Raw genomic sequence first — 22,951 nt, 5'->3', positions numbered from 1 at the left:
TATCAAGTATTAGTAAGGCTATTATGTTATTGAGAGCATATCTAGAAACTCCTATGACTTTTCAACTAATTTATGAATCCTTTTTGTGTATTCAAAGGAATTCTAGTATGGATGTGCATCCACAATCCCAAATGTAGTAAGATATTACAATTTTTGTGCTTTGTTTAAAACTTTTGATGCTCGAGAGAGCAATAGAGATTTGTATAATTACAATTTTGTAAATAAAATTTGCAAGCCAATACGTGTTCATAGTGTTAGAATATTGATACCTTGTTTTTGTATTTTATGTTACATATCTGCCATTTGGGTTAATCGTGACAAGAATACCGCTACTGATCTATCAACAAATAAGATGGAACTTACGAATCGAGATGAATAGCGTAAATAAGATAACAACATTTCTGTGAATACAATAACAAGCAAAACATGTTTGAGAAGTTTCTGTATTTTAAACAACTTTTACATTGATTCATCTTTCTTTCAGAAATATTACATATCACATATTTTATAAAACAATTAACACTGTGTAACACAACAAAATCTAAATAATTCACAAACAGTTCACATGTAAGGCCACTGCACAAAACATAAAATCAATCTTACAAAATAAAGCATTTCACTTGGACTGGGCCTTAATGGTAAAACGAAAATGTCTCAAGTTAAAAATAATACTTCCTAATAAGAAGCAAGTAAGAACTCAGGTATGTGTGAACATCTATGTTCTTATTTTGTAGCAGAAATTAAGATGATTAATATTGAAAGCATATGAACATTTCATTTTACAAAATGAATGTCTGAACTGGATTCAATCACTGGTTTCAGGCAAAATCAACGCCAAGAACGAAAATGAATAAAATTGTATTTTGATATGTTTATCAGGACAAAAAAAAAAAAAACATTTTGGTTATAAAACATGTATTTTAAAAATATTTAAACCAATATTCAAAAAACACAAAAAATGGTTCTTACGTTTTATGAGTATGTTATTTGCAAAACGACGTTTCGAGAATCTACTGTTCTCTTTTCAGGTCCAAAACTTCGACTACAAAAAACTTTCCACAGCCACGTCAAGATATTTTAAAAACTAGGAATAAGGGTGTGCATTTGATATGGGTCTACAAAACATATTTCAACATTGAACAATTTAAAAAGGTTTAAAATCGGCCCACGTCATTTCACTACCCGTGGTAACCCCAGTGTGTTTCCTCACTGAATACGTGTTGTAGATGGAAAGGATCTTTTAACTTCAGGGACTGTTAATTTGTAACAGAATATGGAGGCTACAACAATTTTAGGCATAGTTTTTGAATTCCTATCTAACCCATATCAAATCCACACCTTTATTCCTAGTTCTTAAAATATCTTGACGTGTCTATGGAAAGTTTTTCGTAGTTGAAGTTTTGGACCTGAAGAAGAGAACAGTAGATTCTCGAAACGTCGTTTTGCAAATAACATACTCATAAAACGTAAGTACCATTTTTTGTGTTTTTTGAATATTTTTTTAAATATTTTTAAAATACGTGTTATATTGCTATTGCGAGTAATTCGCACATTCATAATGAGTTCATTTTGTTTAGATTAACTATAAACTGTACACAATTAAGTTTCACGTCAAAGCAAATACTGTCGCCAAAGCTAAATCAATAATTTTCAGGTAAAGAAAAAATAACGTAATGGGTATGAAATTAATAATTGTCTGATGATAAATCATATCGATAATATTTTTTACCGGAATCAGATACTCTCACTACCGGTCACCAAAATCAGCTAGATTTCTCTACAGTTGGATGGATTAAACACGATCTCTCTTTCTGCCCATTCTCACTCATTTTATGAGAAATGTACACAGCCTGGTAACCCAAGGTGGTCATCTACGTGACTTTTATTCCCAACTCCTGCCGCAGCAAGTCTTCTGCTTTGGACCGGTTGCCTAAATTGTTCACCTTGGCTTGAAACTTTGGTCCCTTCCCAGCACCTTTGCCTCCCAAAATACTGCAAACTCTGAAATTACAATAAACATCACATATTTGATATTTCAGCAGATTGTAGTCACATTTGTAATTTTACATGAGTCTCATAGAATATAGGAAAGAACCTTGAAACATGTTAATTGCTGCAAAAAAGTGTTTATGTATGTGAAGCTACATGTTCTGAAAACAGTGGAACTTCGATTTTACGTTTTTCAGGTGACAAAGCTCAAAAAACGTAAAATGTGGGAAAATGTAAAATCCAGAACATAAAAATCAGGATTTCACTACATTTTTTGCCTATTTAAAATGACAAAATAACGCAAAATTGTCATACAATGAGAATTGTGGCCTCTAACAATTCATTCAAGAGAAAACCATAATGACAGGAGATTGAGTGCACACCTATCATCGCATGCTAGCTGTAGCATCGTTGCCCGAGAAATAAGGAAAAATAACTTTCTAAAAAATCTGTTCCAAATGTATCAAACTCTCAGGTGTAGGTCATGTGACCTACAATTTAAAATACTAGTTTAAAAGCATGATGGAAGTTTTCGCGAATTTGGCAGAAAAGTGCGATAAAATAAAAATGCAAATTTGAACCCTGGGGAAAAAAAAAAAGTTGGGGCCATAAAATAGGTATTTGTGACACGAGAAATAGTGGAAAAGAACTTCCTGAAAAAATAGGTTCTACCGAATCAAACTCTCACAAATAGTCGTTGGCCATGTAAACTATAATTTAAAATACTAATTTAACAGCACAATAAATGTATAATTCTACGTACATTTGGAAGAAAAATGTGCTAAAATAACACTGAAAAATCAAGGTGCCAAAATATAGCAGGTTATCACTATCAAGGTTTAAAGAAAGAGTTACTAAGCACTAAAATTAATTTTAAGCAAACTAACTGAAGGGGCTACCACAACAATGTCCTATCACATATTTTGTAGAGGGGGGGGGGGGGTGAATCGAACTTGAGACCTAACTTTGGGGTGGTAAAATCAAATGTGGGGCTTAACTTTGAAGAGGGGAAATTACAATTACATGCGAGAAATTGCAATAATTGCTTTTTATTCATTTATTGCTCATGTCCCAGAAGGTTAACACAAGTACCACTAACTTGTACGTTTTAATAAACTTGAAAATTTTGGAGGGAAAAGTGTCCCCCTTGCACCAGGCAAGTTACGCCTGTGGATACATTATTGGTACTGGAAAGAATTCCATATTGGTCTGTCTCTAATTTATGCCATGCCTGCGCCCTTCCCTGAAATATATCCTTCTGAAAACTTCAGGGCTATCCTCAACATGGAAAGGGAGGTGAGATCTTTGTAATAATTGCATGGCAAATGTATCTCAGATGAAACTTACTGTGGGCCGAGGATCTTGACCTTCTCCGGATCCCCATGGAGAACCATGTGGCCTGTTCCCTTCTCGTCCCCTACCGTCAGAAACAGGAGAATGTTCTGAAAGAAAATGTAAATGCAATAAGTCTGACATATTTACAAGAAATAGGAAACGGCAAATTTTCTTTTATTATTGCTACTTACACAAGTATAAATGTTTATTGGTGATTTTTCATGTAGTATTTGCTTATTACACAATACTCCAACTGGCTGGTGCTTCCCGTCACCATGTAATCAAGGGATCCCAGGTTCGATACCCGGTGGAGACACATAGTGGTTCGGATCCCACTTTAAACTGTAGGTCCAGTCCCAATTAGCCTTAGTGTGGATAAAGTGGACTTAAAACACAAACTCAATCAATCAATTCAACTGGCTGGTGAGCCAAAACAAAGATGTAATGTTCCCATACTTAAACAGTCAAAAAAACATAATGGGTATTATGATATACAGCATGTAATACAGGGTGAGCCAAAAGTAAGGAACCATAGTGTTATTCACTTCAGCTTATATTGTCTATATGATATGCTCAATATGTTGACCCTCTTCAGCAAGGCACATGTTTAGACGATGCTCCCAATTCTGTAATGCATCTGACTACCATGCTAAAGGTCCCAGGTTCGATCCCCGGCCGGTTCAAATCCGAAAACTTTTCTAACGATGGAAGCGGTCCCGGTGCCCACCCAACGTCGAATTACATGGGTACCTGGGGGAAACCCTGGGGGGTAAAGGCGGTCAGGGGCGTGATGCTGATCACATCACCCCCACTCACGACCGGATCAAGAAAGTGTGGGGCGTTACCCCCCCCCTATATGCCTTCATGGCATGGTGCTATGCACAGGGGAGCACTTTACCCTTTTTTTTCCCCCCAATTCTTCAGTACACCGAGGATTGTGGCAAGGCGGTATTGTAGCAGTATGCGTGATTGGGTGTCTATCGAGGTGCAGACGGTTGAATTCTGTAGCAACATCTCTTGCAAGCCAGCAGTACCACTTCAACATGCTCGTCTTTGGTCAGCACTATCTCAGCACCTGAAACACACATTAGTTTTATGGTTCCTGACTTCTGACTCACCCTGTATTTAAATAAAACCAACGGTACTCTTAAAAAAAGTGCAACTCACCTCATCTGAAACTTCATTTATAAAAATGCTAATGAAGTCTGTATCAGCATCTTTCCTGCAAGATGGAGAAAATAGGAAAAAAAAACTTAAATCTTATGGCATTTTGCTTTAATGTATAGAATATAGTACAATGCAGAAAAATGTAAAATCTGGGAACATAAAAATTGGAATTCCATTGTACTTATCTACAAAAAAGGATCGAGATACCTGCTCCAAAGGTTAAATCTTAGAGAGTGAATTTGTTCAATTTACAGATTGAAGTTCTACACAGAAAATAATTTTAAAATTGACATATTTCTTTGTATCGGGCCTTGTTGCTGTAAAATATTACACATTCTCTGTGCTACTTGCAAATTAAGACTAAAAGTAATGACAAGCAATTCATCAGGCCCTTTGCTTAGGAAGCAGTAAAATTTATTTCTGCATCAAGGCAATTTTTTAAAAAAATTGTAGGTTAAAACTCTTCTCTAAGCAGAAAAATAACAAACACAGCTTTTAATGAGCTTTAAATTGTTTGAAGTACTACCTAATGTAACTGTATCTTAGCTAATTTATTGATAGCATGGGATACTGAGTGTCCTCAACACAAATATGCAATTTTGAGTTTGTTCATGTGATAAGGTAAAATACAGGGTGTGCAAAAATTGTTGGTCGATTTTGTAAGGCCATATTTTCATCAATAGAGAACAGAAATACATGATACTACCACTTGAAAGAGGAATAATTGCACTTTCATACATACTATATTTATTTTTGTAACTATTTCTGTTCTCTATTGATGAAAATATGGCCTTACAAAATCGAACAATAGTCCTTGCACACCCCGTATGGTAGCTGGAAAAATGGAACATACCTATGTAAAGAGAAAAAGGTTGGATATGGAACTTGAGACTTCAATTTGTGTGCCTCTAATGCTGCAACATCCTTCAGTGCAGACTGTAGGTTCTACAACAGAAAACACAACACTTAGATGAATATTTCTTTCTACTATCCACCTCTGGCAAGTTAATGAATGCATCACAAGGATTGTTTAAGGTTGACCAAGACTTCATGTGCATAAAAATCAATGAATAACTGTTGTAACTAGCTAGAAAAGTTATGTTAAAATTATAACTTGAGCAGGGGTACCCTAGGAAATCTATTTTTCAAATTTATATAAATACTCTCTGCTTCATTTCGTATTATCACAACAATAAAAAAAAATCACATTTTCTAAAGAAATCTACAATTGTATACATATGACAAGATATGCTGATTTGACCCATTATTAAGGATAAAACTGTAAAGTATACAACTCAGAGTTAAGTAAGTCATGTGGTAACTTTGAAATTAATGCAAAATGCCTACTGTACCTTTTGGCTAACTTTTAATGATTTCTGTAGTTTATCGACCAATTCTACATGAATGGAAGGTGCATTTCTGGAAATAGAAAGGCAGAAATGTAATTAAAAAAAAGTGTCAGATAATAGCAACAACATAGCCACACCATATTAGCTACATGAGCTACATGAATTTTAAGAACTTGAAACGTTTAGATTCGTAAGTTCATAATCAAATGGATACCCAAGAAATAATTATAAGAGAATTTTTACATTTAGTTTCATTATGGTACCCCAAATTGCACTCTCTACTGACACAAGACCAGTTCATGCCTATACTAGCATACCAGGTGTTCGAGGGGTTACAAAAATGTACTGCAAATAAAGTATTGAATTTACGTTAATGAAAACAGTCCAGAACGAACGAGGAACTTAAACAGTTTGTGTGTAAATGTTTTGCTCAGCTGCAGCTCGCATTTCCTGTTGCTGTGCAATGGCTGCTACACGTGTGGAGAATTAATTCTGCATTTTGGGAATTCACACCACTAACTTATGGATACTGTACAACGTTTATTTTGTAGAAAATTCTAAAAGAACCCACCAAGTGAAAATTAAATTCCAGTGTGGTGCAAACGGTTTACAGAATCAACTTGTCTGTGCAAAGGAAAACCACTTGGTCATCTGTCAACCTCCAAGGAAGTTTGTGTTCCTCATTCATTCTGGACTGGTTTCATTAACCTAAATTCAATACTTTACTTGCAATTATTTCTGAAACACCCGGTATTTCAGACATATAAATTGCCATAAAATAATTAGAAAAAAAACAAACGAATTTTAAATTAACGTAGTCAAGAACTTTCCTCTACAATTCCAATGTATTCAAATTTCATATACCATTATTAACACACATGCACACAACTACAAAATAAGCTCCCCACTAAAATACGAGGGTCATCCAGAAAATAAAGACCGTTTGGTTATACAATAAGAAAAACACAATATTTATTGGAAAAAACAATTCTGTTACATGCCTGAAGCTCCCTTCACTTCTCTACATAATCACCTCCTACATTTAAACATTTGTAGTATCTGGGCACGAGCTTCAGAATTCCCATGTTATACTCTTCTGCCGCCAGTTCACTAAGGTCATAGCAACCATCTTTTGGGATTGTAAAGGTGTTCTTTTGGTGGATTTCATGCCAAAAGGCACTACGATCAATGCAAATCATTATTGTGAGACTCTTAAGAAAACTATGGCGAGCCATCCAAAACAGAAGGCGAGGAATGCTTTCTGGAGGAATTGTGCTTCTGCACGACAATGCCCGCTAGTGCTACTCAAGAATTGCTGGATCAATTCGGATGGGAAATTTTTGATCATCCACCCTCTAGTCCGGACCTTGCTCCTAGCGATTTCCACCTATTCCTTAAGCTGAAAAAGTTTCTGGGCGGTAAACGTTTTGGAAGTGATAAAGAGTTGGAGAATGCAGTGACCACCTGGCTTAATGAACTGCCGGCAGAAGAGTATAACATGGGAATTCTGAAGCTCGTGCCCAGATACGACAAATGTTTAAATGTAGGAGGTAATTATGTAGAGAAGTGAAGGAAGCTTCAGGTATGTAACAGAATTGCTTTTTCCAATAAATATTGTGTTTTTCATTTTGTATAACCAAACGGTCTTTATTTTCTGGATGACCCTTGTACTATTAAATGAAAAATTTTGCAGCAATCTTTATTTTGCTTGGCACACAACAATAAGGTCAAAAAGCTGTTGACTGAAGTGGCCTGCACACCTTGTATGACCACGAGGACATCTGGTGGCAGAATCTGCTCAATATCCAACTGATGGTGACCAACATCCATTTGTGGTTCCCTAATGATGACCCCGAGATGAGGTTGAATGCTCGGTCTTAAAGTTCTTATTGTGATTGATTGATTTGCTTTATTTTATTTCGCTTTTTGTGCCACTTTTGGCTAGTTTGTGCATATATGGGGATGAGTGAAATGATGAAAATTGATGAATGGACACTCACAAACATCCATAACCAGGCTGGGATTCATGGATTGTGCTGCATCTTTTACAGTATCTGTTTCAAGATCACACATGATCAGTGCTCGAAAAATCTTCTTCATAGCTAGGCGCCAGCTCTGAAAATCAGGCGCCAGGAAACCACCTACCAATTGTGCATACTATAAGAAGCAGAGCTGGCCCCCATGGCAGAGTGGTTAGCACATCGCGCTACGATCCCAGAGATCCCGGGTTCAAATTCCAACCTGGGCATGGATGTTTGTGTGTGTTCATTCATCAATTTCATCACTCATATCTTTGCACATTAGCCAAAAGTGGCCAAATGGTCAAGCTGACATCATTTGATGTTAAGTAGCAAATCCTATCTCTTGCAAAATCGTACTTACTTTAGGAGAGCTGTCAGTGCTTGTTCCCTCTGCAAGCAGTTCTCCAGGAATTTCAACACTCGGTTGCCAGCAACAAAATGGAGGTTTATCTTGTTCTTCTTCCCCTTCTCTGCGTGCAGGAGTTTTATTGCCTGCAGGCGAGGGAGAAAATGAACTAACATCTGTAACAACTGGCAATTCACGTTTGGGGAATAAAAGATGTGGTAGTACAATAAATATCATATATGTGAGAAAATTACTGACTTTTCCTGAACTGTGTAACGGTTCTCTTAATTTCAGTGGTAATTGCCATCGTCCACATGGGAACTTGTTGATTCAATGTTTGGTGAGCTTCCATATATGTAGTTTCCCTCTGTGCCACCAGGAGCACTGGTGTAGTCTATTTGTTTGGTGTTGCATACATCTCTTTGATCTTGGTGTCAATTAGCATGTGTAAAGTATGCGTGCCTTAACTCTTTTAACTGTGTGCCTGTTGAATTTGCGGTGCTTGCCTAGTCTGATAGTTGTATATATTCATTGATGGCTCTAATAGATCTGCTCATTGCACTCACACTGGGCACCATATACACCCAGGTTGCCTAGGCGAGAGTGGAAATATTGTTTGTGTTTCTTGGGTGCACTGATTATTTTATTTACAAGTACGCCATGTGGAAAAAGTTAGTAATTTGCTTAGGGTTGTTATTTAAAAATTAGCAAAAAGCAAAAATTATGCAACAGTATCCCGTTGAAATGCAGGCACGCATGTGCAGAAGTCTTCCATGCTTAGTAAGCTGGAAAGCTCGTAATCAGTCTGCCAAGAAAAGGACAGGTTCAGAGGTCATTAGCAGCATCTGAGGTGTTCATCCGAACAGGTTACAATCAAGTTATGCAGCATGCACTGCAAAGGTTCCGATGAAGACACCAGAGAGGCACAGCATAAAGAGGCATTCAGGCCAGAGAAGGCATATTCTCTGGTAGTACCTGCTGCATCTTCTGAATGGATCATGTTCGGATGAAAACATCCACTGCAAATCCACATGGATGACACCTGCTCAACAATGCCTGCATTTAGAGAGGGTTGTCAAATTCAGAAAATAATACATGTAATCAACATATTAGGCAGATGTCTTTTAGAATGAGCATACTATCCATATATTTTCTATTGGTGAGAGTTCAAATTCCTTCTCCGAAAACTTCTCTACGACTTTACGCCAAAAAATTACAAGAAAACTCATACCTGGAGATGTGATAGGTTCGAAACGTGAGTGCCACAGCACATGTTGTCCTCAACGTCCTCAATCCTCACCACCCTCACTGGGCCATGGTAGTCGTCAGGAAGGCCCCTTGGGGATCTTGCCTAGAATTAAAAAACAAAAGTAAATACTCCTCTTACTACCAATTATTATTTATCAATAGAGGCCACATATTTATGCTGAAGAAAAGATTTGGACTGAAAGCGATATATAAAATTACATTTCAATGTTAAAACCCAAAATTTGATATAAAAACTACACTTATACAAAATAGGGATGGGTAGATATGAAAATTTGGGCAATACCGCTAAAGTAGATATATAAAATTTATCGATATCAATAACCAATATTCTACAGATCCGATATAAAATTCCAGATGGTTCATTGACCTCCTTATTAAATGTGTTTCCAGCTGACTGCAGTACAAAAGGAGTTGCATATTTAGACATTTACATTTTTAAAAAGTATAGCATGAAAATTATCAATAAAAATTATAACAAAATGGCACAATTTTGCACTAAATTATACGATATTCATATTATCAGATTGGTAAAATAATCAATAATTTCACTGATAAACCGATATTGGCCGATACTAAGTACCGATTAATTTGTTCCATCCCTAATACACAATAAACATAACCCTAAGTACATTTATGTAGTTATCAGAGTATTAATTTTATTCCTGTATAAAGGGGTCAATTTTTGCTTCCCAAATATTTACAGCAGAATTAATAATTTTCCTGTGAATTGTATAAACTGGGAGACAATTTCAGAAAGTGTTCTGTTGGTAAATAAAAAAATTTAACTGGAAGGACTTGAAGAGGAAAGAAATACACAAAGACGAACAAGAGAAGTTTCTAAGAAAATGTTTGGAGAGAGGCACAGCGCCTAAAGGATTAAAAGTAAGTAAGAAGGGAGTGGTTTGCAACACCAGGAGATGGAGGATATTGGTTCAGAAAATGGAAAAAGAACTGATATGGAATGAAATAAGGGCAAGAAGGAAGGAGATAAAGATAATAAAGGAGAACCTGACAAGAATTGAAAAAGCTATTGAAGATGGTCTCACCATTTTTACGAGAGAATATACATTTCATGAAATGAAAATCTGTCAGGAGAAATTTAGAGAGAAAATGAAAATAAAATTGAAGAAGAAAGGAGAGGGACTAGGATGGAAAGAAGAAAGAGGAGAAGAGGAAGAAGAAGAGGATACGAGAAGAAGAGTTGTGGTAATAGGGAATGTAGACCTAACAAAAGAAGAGGAAGCTTTTTTAAAACTAGGAAGAGGTTTCAGAGTTAAAGAAAGAAATGTAGATTATGAGGAAGTTATATATGACATCGAAGAAGCAGTGCTCCATATAAAAGAAGAACCAGAAAGAGACAAGATTAGAAGAAGAACAGCAGCCATACTGAAGAAAGAAATGGGAAAACAAGGAAAAGTAGATAATTTGAGTCAAAAACAAAGGGAAGGGATGAAGAAAATCAAGACAACAAATGGTGTGGTGATAGAGCAGGCAGATGAAGGAGGAGCAATTGTGGTGATGGAAAGAGAATGGTACGAGAGGAAGTTTGAAGACCTAAAAGAAAATGGATATGAGGAGATTTGTGGAACAGGAGAAGAACAAAATATAAAAGAAAGGGTCATAAAAGACTGTAGGAGGAGAGGATTCAAGAAATGCATAAAGGAGACAGGAAGACTACCTACTTTGAAAGGCTTTCCAAAGATACACAAAGAGGAGATAAAGTTAAGACCAGTAATGAACTGCAGAAACAATATTTTGGAACCCTTAGAAAAGAAATTAAAGAAAGTTATTGACGTGTTAGTAACACGGCAAGAAAGCAGAGCAGTTAAGAACAGTGAACAAGTAGTAGACCTCATAAAAGGACTTAAGTTAAACGAGATGAAGACGACAATGTTTAGCTTAGACGTGAAAAGTATGTTCCCGAGCATCAAGAGGGGACACGTTTTGGACATTATTAAAAAGAGAATGGGACAAGAAATTATAGGAGAATGGGATAGTGAAAGGGTAGTGAAGGCGCTGGAAACCATTTGGAATAACGGTTACAGTATAATGGGAGATAAAATAATGTTAATGAGTGAAGGACTAAATATAGGTTCTAGTCTAAGCCCAGCATTGGCTGAATTGGTTATGAATGAATGGGAAAGAAAGTGATAGAAAAAGGAGGTGACAAAATAATTCTGTTTTGCAAATATGTGGACGATTGTTTTGGCATATGGAAGGGAACGAAGAGGCAGCTCAACATTTTTGCCAAAGAAATACAAGATGAAGAAAGAGGGATATTATTGGAACTTGAAATAGAAGAACAAGACAAGTTAAGCTATCTAGATATACTGATGAAAAGGAAGAGAGGGCAAGAAATTGAAACCGCTTGGCATCAGAAGAAGTGTGCAGCAGGGGTATTCTGCCACAAAAGAAGTGATGTAAGTGAGATGACAAAAATAAATTTTATAAAGAATATGGAGGACAGAATCAAGAAAATATGCATGGAAGAATGTGAAAAAGAAGGCAAAATAAATAGCCTATGGAAACAACTGGAAAAGAATGGCTATGAGAAGCAGGATAGACTGGACATAAACAGAAGAAGGAAGAAAACGGGCAGGGAAGAATTGGAAGAGAAAGAAAAAGAGGAAGGGAAAGAAAAAGAGATAAGGTTTGGAATAAGGAGTATGGGGAAGACCACAGAAAATATATGCAAAGTGCTTAAGAAAGCGGGAATTAAAACTTACAGGAAGGGAGGGAGAAGCATCTTAGGAATAGCGAGGAATGCAAACAAGAAAAAGGAAAGCAGAGAAGAGGAAGAGGAAGGGATTATCTACGAAGTGAAATGTAAAGAATGTCAGAGTGTGTACATAGGAGAAACGAAAAAGAGGCTGAAAGACAGGTTGAAACAACATAGGGATGATGTACGACTTAAGAGAGAAAGAAATGCAATATTTAAACACACGAGAGAAACAGGACATGACATAGAGTGGGATGAGGCTAAGCAGATAGGAAGGGAGAAGAGAATGCTAGTGAGAAAATGGAAGGAAGCTAAGGAAATAGAGAAGAAAGGTGAAGAAGACACAATGAACTGGAATGGGGGATTGAAGTTAAACAAAGAATGGAAGAAGATGTTGGAAAGAGTGGAAAGGAAAAGAGAGAAAGAGGAGAGGAGAAGGAAGAAAAATGAAGGGAAAAGAGCGTGAGATTAAAAGTCCAACCACATTCTATATGGAAGTAATTGTGTTTAGCCTTTTAGGTGAAAGTACAGTTGGCAAGTGGAAGCCACCTGCTATAAAGTTCCTAACAACTTTCTAAATAGTCTGGAGGGAGTAATGTTTGTGTGTATATATAATGCCCTGTTTTTGTATCTTGTTACTTTTGTACTTGATACAGAGTCTGAAGAAGACCTTGCTAGAAGGTTGAAACGTTACGTTTAGTTTATGTTTTTAATAAAATAAATTACTGCCTTGGTCAGCATATTTAGTTTTTCATAATCATGGAAACAAGGCTTAATGGTGTTATAATTGGTAAATAAACTAAAAATTCCAGGTTTAAGGGTTTATTTCACATGATATTGTGACATAATTTGGTAGGAAAATGCACCTCACTCCTTTCAAAAACATGAAAAATGGATATTACAGCATGTTATTACATTTCATGTTTCAGTCAAAAATTAAATATGTAAATAGGAAAAATATTTTACCGAGTTATTCTCCTTACTTAGGAATCAAAATTATGACTAGGGAAAGGAACTTCAGGTAAATAAATGTTTTTTCTGCGATAAGATAGAGACCCTCATTTTTGCAAAAATTCTGATCATAGCCTTATATGTCAACACAGCAAATTTTATTTTACATAAAAACACATATTTTCCAGTTTTCCGTATGTAAATACATATTTTGCGAATTTTCATTTTAAATACATAAAATCGCTCATTGACTTCATCTACCTCGAAATCCTCGAAGGAAAAATGTTTATTCTCCCCACCTCTTTCATATCGAGAGTGCTAGGTTTGTTTTGTCTTTGAACACCCTCGCTGGCAGACTTCTGGCACCTCGCCTACGATCCTAATGGGAGAAAATAGCTGTGAGTAGCTGGGGCTGGCTACACGTAATGATAGCAAGGCTTTTCAATGAAGCAATGCAGCTATTGTGGCCAGAAGGCATAAAATTTGACAATGTTCTTCTCTTGACAGATGCTGCAGCTTACATGCAGTGGTCTTGCCGTTAGCTACCCCAAAATGGTGCACGTTACATGTGTCGCGCATGCGTTGCATAGAATATGTGAAAAGATAAGAGCTCTTTTTCCCAATGTCGATAAACTGGTTTCAAATGGGAAGAAAGTTTTTATCAAGTCGCCTAGAAGAATAGACATTTTTAAACAAAAATGTCCTGAGGTTCCCCTTCCCCCTACACCTGTAGTTACACGATGCAGATGTTATGCCCAGAACTTTGAAAAAAATTGTATCTGTTGTAAATGATCTCGACAAAGAAGAATTCTGCAAGAACTGTTGATGGAGCCCTCCTTAAAAGTCGAATTGGCATACATCTCAACAAACCTGTCCATTCTCTCTAATTCCACATGAAAGCTTGAATCGTCCGCGAACACTTTGGCAGCTTCCATTGGTGAAGTCCGTATAGTAGAAACGAAACTGAAAGAACTCACTGGATCTAAATGTCTAAATGTACAGAACTTTTGGGGAAAAACCAAGGTTTTCAAACATTGTGCCAAATTGCATGTGTTTTGGAAGGAGGTGAAGTAGAGGAAGAGGAAGCTTTGGAAAACTTCAGCGTTAGTGACATTTCGTGCTTCAAATATGCAAGAATTGTTTCTTGTGATGTGGAGCGATCTTTCTCACAATATAAATGCTTTTTAGAGATAATCGTCACAGATTTACAATGGAGAATTTGGAAAAAACTATGGTGATCCGCTGAAACTCTTCCAAAAAATAGGTCGCTAAGAGGTAATCATTTAGAAACTAATTTCAGGTGTTTAAAATGCATGTTATAGTTTGTTTTTGTTACCAAATGTTTTTATTTTTGTCACATATTTTCCTGTTTTTATCACATATTTTCAACATTTATGACACATAAAAAATAAATATTTCTGAGTTTTTTAGCACATAAAGTTCCGTTCCCTAATTATGACCTTCACATTTCACAAGCAGGTTGGTTAACCAAAAGTAAACAGAAACAAATATTTTACATTCCTATATCAAATTGGCAACTTTAAATTCAAGATGGGTGACATAACAAAAATCCAAAACAAATTTCATCCAATTGTAGCAGTTAATTTTGAACCCCGTTAAAAAAGACCAACATTAAATAAAATGCCTACCCCTTTCAGTTCGGGATCGCCTTCTTCGTAAACCCTTACAGTTACAGGCACAGACTGGCGAATCTTCTCATTCACCTTCTCCTCGATTCGTCTTATCTCTTCATCTTTAATGCTTGGTGTATCTGTAAGGAAACATCCCAGTAATGTTCTTGGCTTAGAGCAAAGGTCGAAAGGATGTGGAGAGAAGCGGAGACAGCTGAAGGTGATGTTCGAGTCACGAGTCAGTTCAATTGAACAGCAGTAATGTCTGTACCAACTGACATTCTACCCTACGACTGGGGAAACAAAGACACCGTTGCCAAACTGATTCTGTTGTCTGCTCAATGCTGGTTACTCTAGGCTCTGCCATGCACTTGCTGGTGTTAAAATATGCAGCATATATCCTTACATCATTAAATTAGGCACACACAGGAGATGTACTATGCTGATTTTTCAGTGAAAAATGCAGGCTAGACCAGGACTCGAACCAGAGTCTCTGGCATACCGTGCCATTCCTCTACCACTGAGGTAAAAAAGTAGCAGTGAAAAATCAAGTGAAGTGAAGGGTGGGTAGAGCAATGGCACGGAATGCTAGAGACCTGTGTTCGAGTCCTGGTCTAACCTGCATTTTTCACTGAAAAATCTACGTAATATATGCTTACTGTTTATTGTTTAGTAAACAATTACAGTGGAACTCCGATTTTACAGTCCCAGTTTTACATTCAATATAGCAACATAGCAAAATGTTATAAAAGTTTCCCCGATTTGTACATCCTCCTGCATTTTCGGCCTGGACCGCTGGAAAATGTAAAATGGAGGTTCAAATGTATTTGGTTATGCAGTAAGCATTTTGTATTGTTATTTGTAAGTAAACTGTTGAATTCACTTATTTATTTGAAGAAATGGACTCAAGTTGGATGAATCAGTTTGTAAGGACAGTTATCTGTTGTTATTAATGCAAAATAATAATGTGCATAAAAATAATAACCATGCGATTATCTTTTCATTAATTGAAATTAACAATATATTTTCTATCATACAAATAATCAATTTTTAACATTGTATTTCTGTGGTAGAACAGCTTCTTTATTATAAATTCAACTGACCCTTAATTAAAAATGAGCTAAATAGCTCAAATTCTTCTTTTTACCTATTCAAGTTATAATAATTATTATAATTGTTTATTGTTACTTAGTGCTGAGACACAACAATGTTTAATATTTCTACATTTAGTTCACAACACATCATGGTTTAATTTACCTACGAGTCAAACATGATAATATTAATACATTGCCAAAGCACTAATCTGACACCAAATAAAAAATAAATCCATGATGCAAGATGGCTTCTTTCCCGGTAACAAACATCTGCTACACAAAACTGGTTCAAAAGTAATTCATTTTGAAACTATAATATTTACATTATTATTTCAAGTTCCATTACCTAGCTCAATGTATGAATCCTGCTCTCCTAGCCACCAGGAAGTGGTTGGGTAGCCATACTCCTGGTCAGCTATGGCAGTGACTAGATGCTGGCCTGAAAGAGAACAGAAATGTTCAATTGTTTTTCTTTTTCCTTAAAAAGATAAGGAACATTTTTGCATAAGGATATTTTTTTTTCCAGATATCGGATAATTTTCTATCCAGATTTCAAACATCTGCAAATCTGATATCTGGACATTCAGATTATCCAAATTATCCGGATATCTAAATGTGTGCATTATCTGTACAGCTTTATCGTTTATCTGTTTTATGGACTATTCACATATTCTTTTATTCGTCATGTTTGTACTTCTACGAATACTTAATCAAATATGTTCTATCCAGATATATGAAATATCCTGATATTCGGATTATCCAAACTCTCCAGATTTTCATTGCATCTGAAATGGATATCTGATAATTTGAAACATGGATATCTGTTATCTGGATTTTGAGGCCACTCCTGAAATAAATATCATTACTGAATGCGTTTTGAGTCCCACATATTCCTCATGGCGGTGGTTCTCTATGCTGGGAGGAACCAGGCAACGTCAATGTATGGTGTTTCAAAGGCAACATATCCCGTTCCAGTAGCACTGATAGACTATTCCATACAGGTAAAACACCAATAGCGAAAAATCAGGCGAAGCCAGGCTGGCTCAGTGATAGAGCAATGGCACGGTATGGCAGATATCCAGGTTCAAGTCCTGGTCGAGCCTGCATTTGCTGAAAAATTCTATCAAGTTTTTTTAATTTTAATCCAACCTCGTGTCTAGAATCTTGCATTTTTGTGTGAAATGTTACACACGTAATGCTTGAATGTCCTCATTATTTCTCCCTCTAGCTGGGAAAATCAAAAGTTATAAACATTAAACAATGTTTTAAGTATTTTACCTGAGTGCTGCTGCATGTGGTCGAATCTTCTGTCCCAGTCAACGACCTGCTTCACTTCCTGCCCTTCCTCCAGGGGTGTCTGCGTGAAGTGGACAGCCTGCATCCCCCTGCGGGACACTTGCAGCACAGGGACATCATTAAGCAGACCCTTGTCGCTTGGCTGTCAAACAGAAAGAAACAGTGTTGTAAGTGGACGAGAATTAAACATCTTCAAGTCAGTGTTCAGAATTTGAAGACACACTAGTCACTACAATGTTTAGTTTGACATAACTCCAATCTACCACGTAGCTGATTTCTTAAGTAGGCTACAACAGAAAAATTGCACGACATCCCAAAACATTGAAATGTAGATGCATGGAGTACTTGAAATATTTTTGGATTATTGGACAATGTATAATATCTTGCACAGTTCTTTGACAACTTAATTTTATACTTTGTTATCTCAGTTGGTAGAGCATGTCTACCATGGGGATGACTTGGGTTCGAATCCTGGGGCAGGTAATCTGGACCAGAAATTTTTTCAGTTATTTCCCTGTTTCTGCACTGGTCTGCAGACCATCTGGCTTCATATCAATAAGTACCTGAGGGCAACCCTGGGGGGTAAAAGCAGTCAGGTGTGATGCTGATCATCCAAAGTATGGCTCACATCAAGAATATGTTACATCATCACCCCAATGCCCTCATGGCATGTATGCACACACGGGGGGGAATTTACCCACTGTACCCCCCCGAGAATTGTCATTTTTTTTTAATCGACAGATTTCAATGTTTTACGTAATGCAAAAGTGGTTCCAGATTTAGGAAAAAGCAAATAACGGAGATATTTGACCCTAAAGAATGAACCACGTATATACATGATAATATATTTATATAAAGGTGATCGGACTTTCACATAATTACTTTTATCCTATTTCAAGTTCTTAACAATTCATTGAATTCACTGTAACGATTTTTTCTTGATGGGTATACCTCTTCTTCCACGATCTATAATTTATAACTTTGTTCCCTTCATCAACGGTTGACAGCTTCTTTCTGGATTGGTTTGGTTTGGTTTGAGTTGGTGTTTTAAGTCCACTTTATGCACAGTAAGGCTAATCGGGACTGGACCTACAGTTTAAAGTGGAATCCGAACCACTTGTGCCTCCACCGGGTATCGAACCCGGGACTCCTTGATTACAAGGCGAGGACGCTACCACTGCGCCATCGGGGAGGCCCTCTTTCTGGATTGGAATCTGGACTTCCTTCTGTATGTATGTACAATTGGCTAGGTTAGCTACTGTGAACGGTTGGTGAGGAACATTGGCAGTCATCCTACAGACAGATGGGTGAAGAGTGGAAGGGGCAGTGAAGGGAGGGGGAGAAGGTTGCAAAGATTGGCGAGGGTCAAGGAACCAGCAAAATCAACGCCAGCAAAGTTTGATCTGTGTTGGCACTTAGCACCCTCCTTTTGGCATAATGGTAAAATCTAGCATAATCTGCAAACGCCAGTCTCTGGGAGAGGCAAATCGAATTCAAAGGAATATGTTTTCAGGAAATAAACATAAAATGTCCAAATATTATTTCTACTTCACCAGCGGACATGTTTCAAATGAAAGGGAGTATGAAAAACTCAATATGCTGACCAAGGCAGAAATTTATTTTATTATAAAACATAAAATAAATTTCTGCCTTGGTCAGAATACTGAGTTTTCCATATCATGGAAACAAGGCTTAATGGTGTTATGAAAGGGAGTATGCTGATTTAGGGGCAAGCTTTTTTTACAACATGTCAAGATCCATCCTATATATTTTCTTCATGATGCTCGATTTAGTTCGGCAGGAGATTTCATGGTAGTAGGAAATCGGCAGAAAGTTGGCGGTAAACAATTTTCTCAAACATATTTAAGCTCTATGTTTAACCGATGCCGTTTGTTGCACCATTTAAAACAATTTTGGGGGAAAATTTACACTATTACATAACTGTTAAAAATAAGTAACGCAAGTTCAAATCTCTAGAAAAGTAGATGCAGAATTACAATTACCTGAAAAAAATAATTAATAATACATCCTAGAAGTATTTAGCATGAATTCAGAGTTTAAGTAGCACTTTTGGTAACACTTTCATATAGGTGAGACGGATTTCTTACTTTTTACAGGAGAAAGTACTTACAGAAATCATTTTCTGTAGCATTGTGGAAGTTCGTGAATGTAGTTTTGATCCATTTTAATGCGAATACATGTTGTTTTCTGTGAAAATCTCTGTCTGACACGCTGTTGCTGCTGCCGCCATTTGCTTTCTGCACGAGAGCACAATGTTCCGTGTGTTAGATGATGTTAACCCCGTAGTCAGTGTTTCAAACCTCGCCGTGTCTTCACTATAACATGACGTGTCGAGTATTTGTAATTTTTTTAAACTATGTTTGCATAACCTAAGCTTATGGGAAATGGTTTGTGAGGCTAACGTCAATGGTTTACGAGGTATTAGCGTAATTTCAAATCCGGGCACGAAAGTAGGTATTTTTCGGTGACCAAGGTTGCAACAATGCATAAATTGACAAAACACTCGCACAACACGCGGTGAACCAGTACGCTATCGCCATAATGTGTGTTACAGAATCGAAATAACGAATAACAGTAAGTACTCGTAAATGTAAGAAATAGACATTATTTTTGTTAGAAATTCATTATTTCACCTAAAGAAATGTTCCGCAATGCAGAATAGTACGTTAGCAATGTAAAAAAGTGTGAAATAGATGATTTATAGGTGTCACACCTATACGAAAATAGTACCACACTTTTTATTATCGTCAATCCACATGATGACAGGGAGGTGGAAGAAAATCGTAATTCTTGCAAAATTTGAAATATTGTCAATGTTATTTTCATTTGTTTTTATAGGTTCACATTTAAATATTATATAGATCAAAGTGAGAAGCAAGAGCCCCTTGCCATACCTTGAGCATTGGCCTGCAGCTAAGATTCTAAATGCAGTGAATAGTACATGCAATACATGTGAATGTAATTGAACACATTTTTCAAACCATCCTCGGTTTACCGGTAAGGGTTCCAATTGTTTTATGATTTTTCTTTCAAATCCTCCTAGCAGGAAGACTAATTATCGTAGAATTTTGGCAATCATTGTCACACGAAATTTAAACCTTCCTTAAAGTAATGAGCACCCTTTGGATTTCGAAAAAGTTATTTATGTTGAAAAAAAACAACTTAAAAAATTGGTAAAACTATCAAAGCCGGGAATCAGATTTCTTCAAATTTACAGGAGAAAGAACTTACGGAATTGAGTTTCTGTGTAATTTCGGAAGGTCGTAGAAGTGTTTTCTCTCATTTTTCAATGTATTTGACCGCTAATTCATATATTTTTCTATAATAATGTCCGTCCGATGCACGAAAGCTGTTGCTTGCATTTCCATCCATGTACTTGAACCAGATGTTGCGAGCATCTGATGACGTAATCCCCCAGTAAGTGTTTGCAAACAGTTTTCTCACTATATTGCTCAATCTAAAGCAACATAACCTAACCTTACCGTGATGGTGCATGGGGCTATCGTGAATGGTTTTTGGGGCTATGCGTGAATGGTTTTTGAGGCTATGCGGGAATGGTTTTCGGGGTTATGCGGGAATTTTTCTGTTAAGAAGGTTGACACACTGCTTTGCCGTTTGAAACACAACACTAGTCAAGATTTGCTCGCCATTTTGCGTGTTCAGGAAGCGAGAAAAGAACAAACAATAATTACTCGATATGTCGACAATAGATACTAATTTCGTTAAAAAAAAAAGCAAAATCCCTTGTTAAACAATCTTTTGCAACACAGAATAAGTAAGTACGAATGTCAACAATTACAGAATAAACGAGTTACAGACAATTCCCGGCTTCGATAGTTTTCCATGGACAATGTATTTTCCGTCGACAAGTGACAGTTAATATAGAAGCATGGGAATGAATGTACAAGTAAATCAGAACCTTAGTAGAATGCATTTAGTGACTTCATTTTAATGCCAAGAGAACCAAACCTGGCCTGCCTAACATAACAACGTAAGCATACATTGAACAAAATCTTAACTAATCGCTAAAACTCTGCAGTATGTGTTAACAGAAGTAAATAAAATTGAAACATGTTAAAATTGCATTCGTAGCAATAAAACAAAAGGAACTTGGGCTGACAGCAGTAGTTTATTCCAGGTTGAGTGTCAATAAATGGCTGGGTACTATTTTACTATACCAGAGACACCTATCAATGATTTATTTTGCAATTTTTTACATTGCTAACGTACTATTTTGCATTGCGGAACACTTCTTTAGGTGAAATAATGAATTTCTAACAAAAATAATGTATATTTCTTACATTAACGTGTACTTACTGTTGTTCCTTATTTCCCAAAAACTATTGACATTAGCCCAAAAATTCACGATAACCCCACGAAACATCACGGGGACGAGGTATGCCTACTAAGTTAGGTTAGGTTCCATTAGCACTCCTTTCATTCAATATAGCATATACGGACAACATCGGAATTACAAATTCCACGGCATCTTCCACACCCGGCAACAACTTCGCGACGTATCCTCAACATGTCATCTTGTAGCACGTCGGAAATAGATTTTGGTAGAAAACCACATGCATTCGCATTAAAATGGATCAAAACTACATTCCCGAACATCAACAACGCTACAGAAAATGATTTGCGTAAGTACTTTCTCCTGTAAATTTGAAGAAATCAGTCTCCGGTATAGTAAAGTGTTACCAATGGCTGTTCAATGGGAATCACTGTTTGGAACTATTTGGGACAGAAAATTTCTGCAAGAAAAAATAGTAAATCATTTACCTGGCCGCCTCCTTCTGGGAAAAGTACCGTATCCTCTAGAATGATTTCAAAGCCCTCTAAAACTTCTTTTTTGTTGTTAACAATGGTCTTCAATTTAGATGATGTGCAAGACACCACCTTGGTAGAATACTGAAAAATTATAAATAAGCTCATAAATTATGATTCACTTTCGCTAGTGAAATTATGTTCAACAACTTCTTGCCTTATGTGGTACATTGTTATGAATGATATCAAGGCCTCTGACAAGGTAGTGACTATATGCACCAAATACGTTTATTTACAATATTGAGTTTTGGCAAAAAAAAATACAAAATTGAATACCGGATGGTGCTCAAGTTACACAAAATTACCCTCATTTTAGCAAATATAAAAGTGATAGAGAATATTTAATTATCAGCATGACATTTGGTTATTCTCTTCGAACAAATGGCTATTAAAAACTACAAACTGATTTTAGCGTAAATGTCACAAAGCGTAAAGTACCTCTTTCATGTAACTATCCCGCTGACATACAAAAGCCATTACGATCCAATTGAGATTTTCAAGGAAATCTTTCTAGTTCTAGATGCCGTTCTGTATGGTTACGTTGACTCAGTTTCAAATGTTTCCGTAAATTTCCCGATGTAGGTTTCTTGCTCTCAAGACTTTCCCGTTTTAGGTAACACTTCAGTGTTTCAATCATGTACAAGGACGATACCCCGATGAAATTGAACATCAGAGGTTCTTGCACTAAATTAATTAATAAAAATTTTACATTAAAAATCAAGGGAAAGAAAAATGAATGTAAATAAAGTTACGGGAATATCCCTTGTTTGATTTACACAATTTTTATGAATAACAAATACCGGCATTTACAAGTGTTTTGCAGACTGATCAATCATTCATTCAACTCATGTCTCTCCCTTACACAAGTTACACAAGTCAGCCGGTAGGTGGAAGCAACATCACACATAGTGAACAGTGAAGTACATGTAGTGCCAT

General features: G+C 36.5%; 1 protein-coding gene across 2 annotated transcripts; it reads right to left on the bottom strand.

The window, feature by feature from the left end:
* Positions 1–150: 150 nt before the first annotated feature.
* Positions 151–22,881, bottom strand: LOC146004944 (alanyl-tRNA editing protein Aarsd1). 2 transcript variants are annotated; one of them, XM_083144003.1, is made up of 12 exons: positions 22,454–22,881; positions 21,971–22,099; positions 17,150–17,309; positions 16,218–16,310; positions 14,796–14,917; positions 9,439–9,558; positions 8,223–8,353; positions 5,844–5,910; positions 5,345–5,436; positions 4,492–4,546; positions 3,337–3,431; positions 151–2,001 (listed from the first exon to the last, which is right to left on the bottom strand). In XM_083144003.1, exons 1-12 carry the CDS (start codon positions 22,490–22,492, stop codon positions 1,872–1,874), a joined length of 1,233 nt encoding a protein of 410 aa, XP_083000129.1. In that variant the 5' UTR covers positions 22,493–22,881; the 3' UTR covers positions 151–1,871. The 2 variants fall into 2 exon arrangements, with proteins under 2 accessions (XP_083000129.1, XP_083000130.1); XM_083144004.1 differs by having other exon boundaries at positions 22,816–22,836.
* Positions 22,882–22,951: the final 70 nt, after the last annotated feature.

This window comes from Lepisma saccharinum, chromosome 22 (genome assembly GCF_977018435.1).
Source record: "Lepisma saccharinum chromosome 22, izLepSacc3.1, whole genome shotgun sequence".
Classification (NCBI taxonomy): Eukaryota; Metazoa; Arthropoda; class Insecta; order Zygentoma; family Lepismatidae; genus Lepisma; species Lepisma saccharinum.
This window is presented reverse-complemented; position numbering and strand designations above follow the sequence as displayed.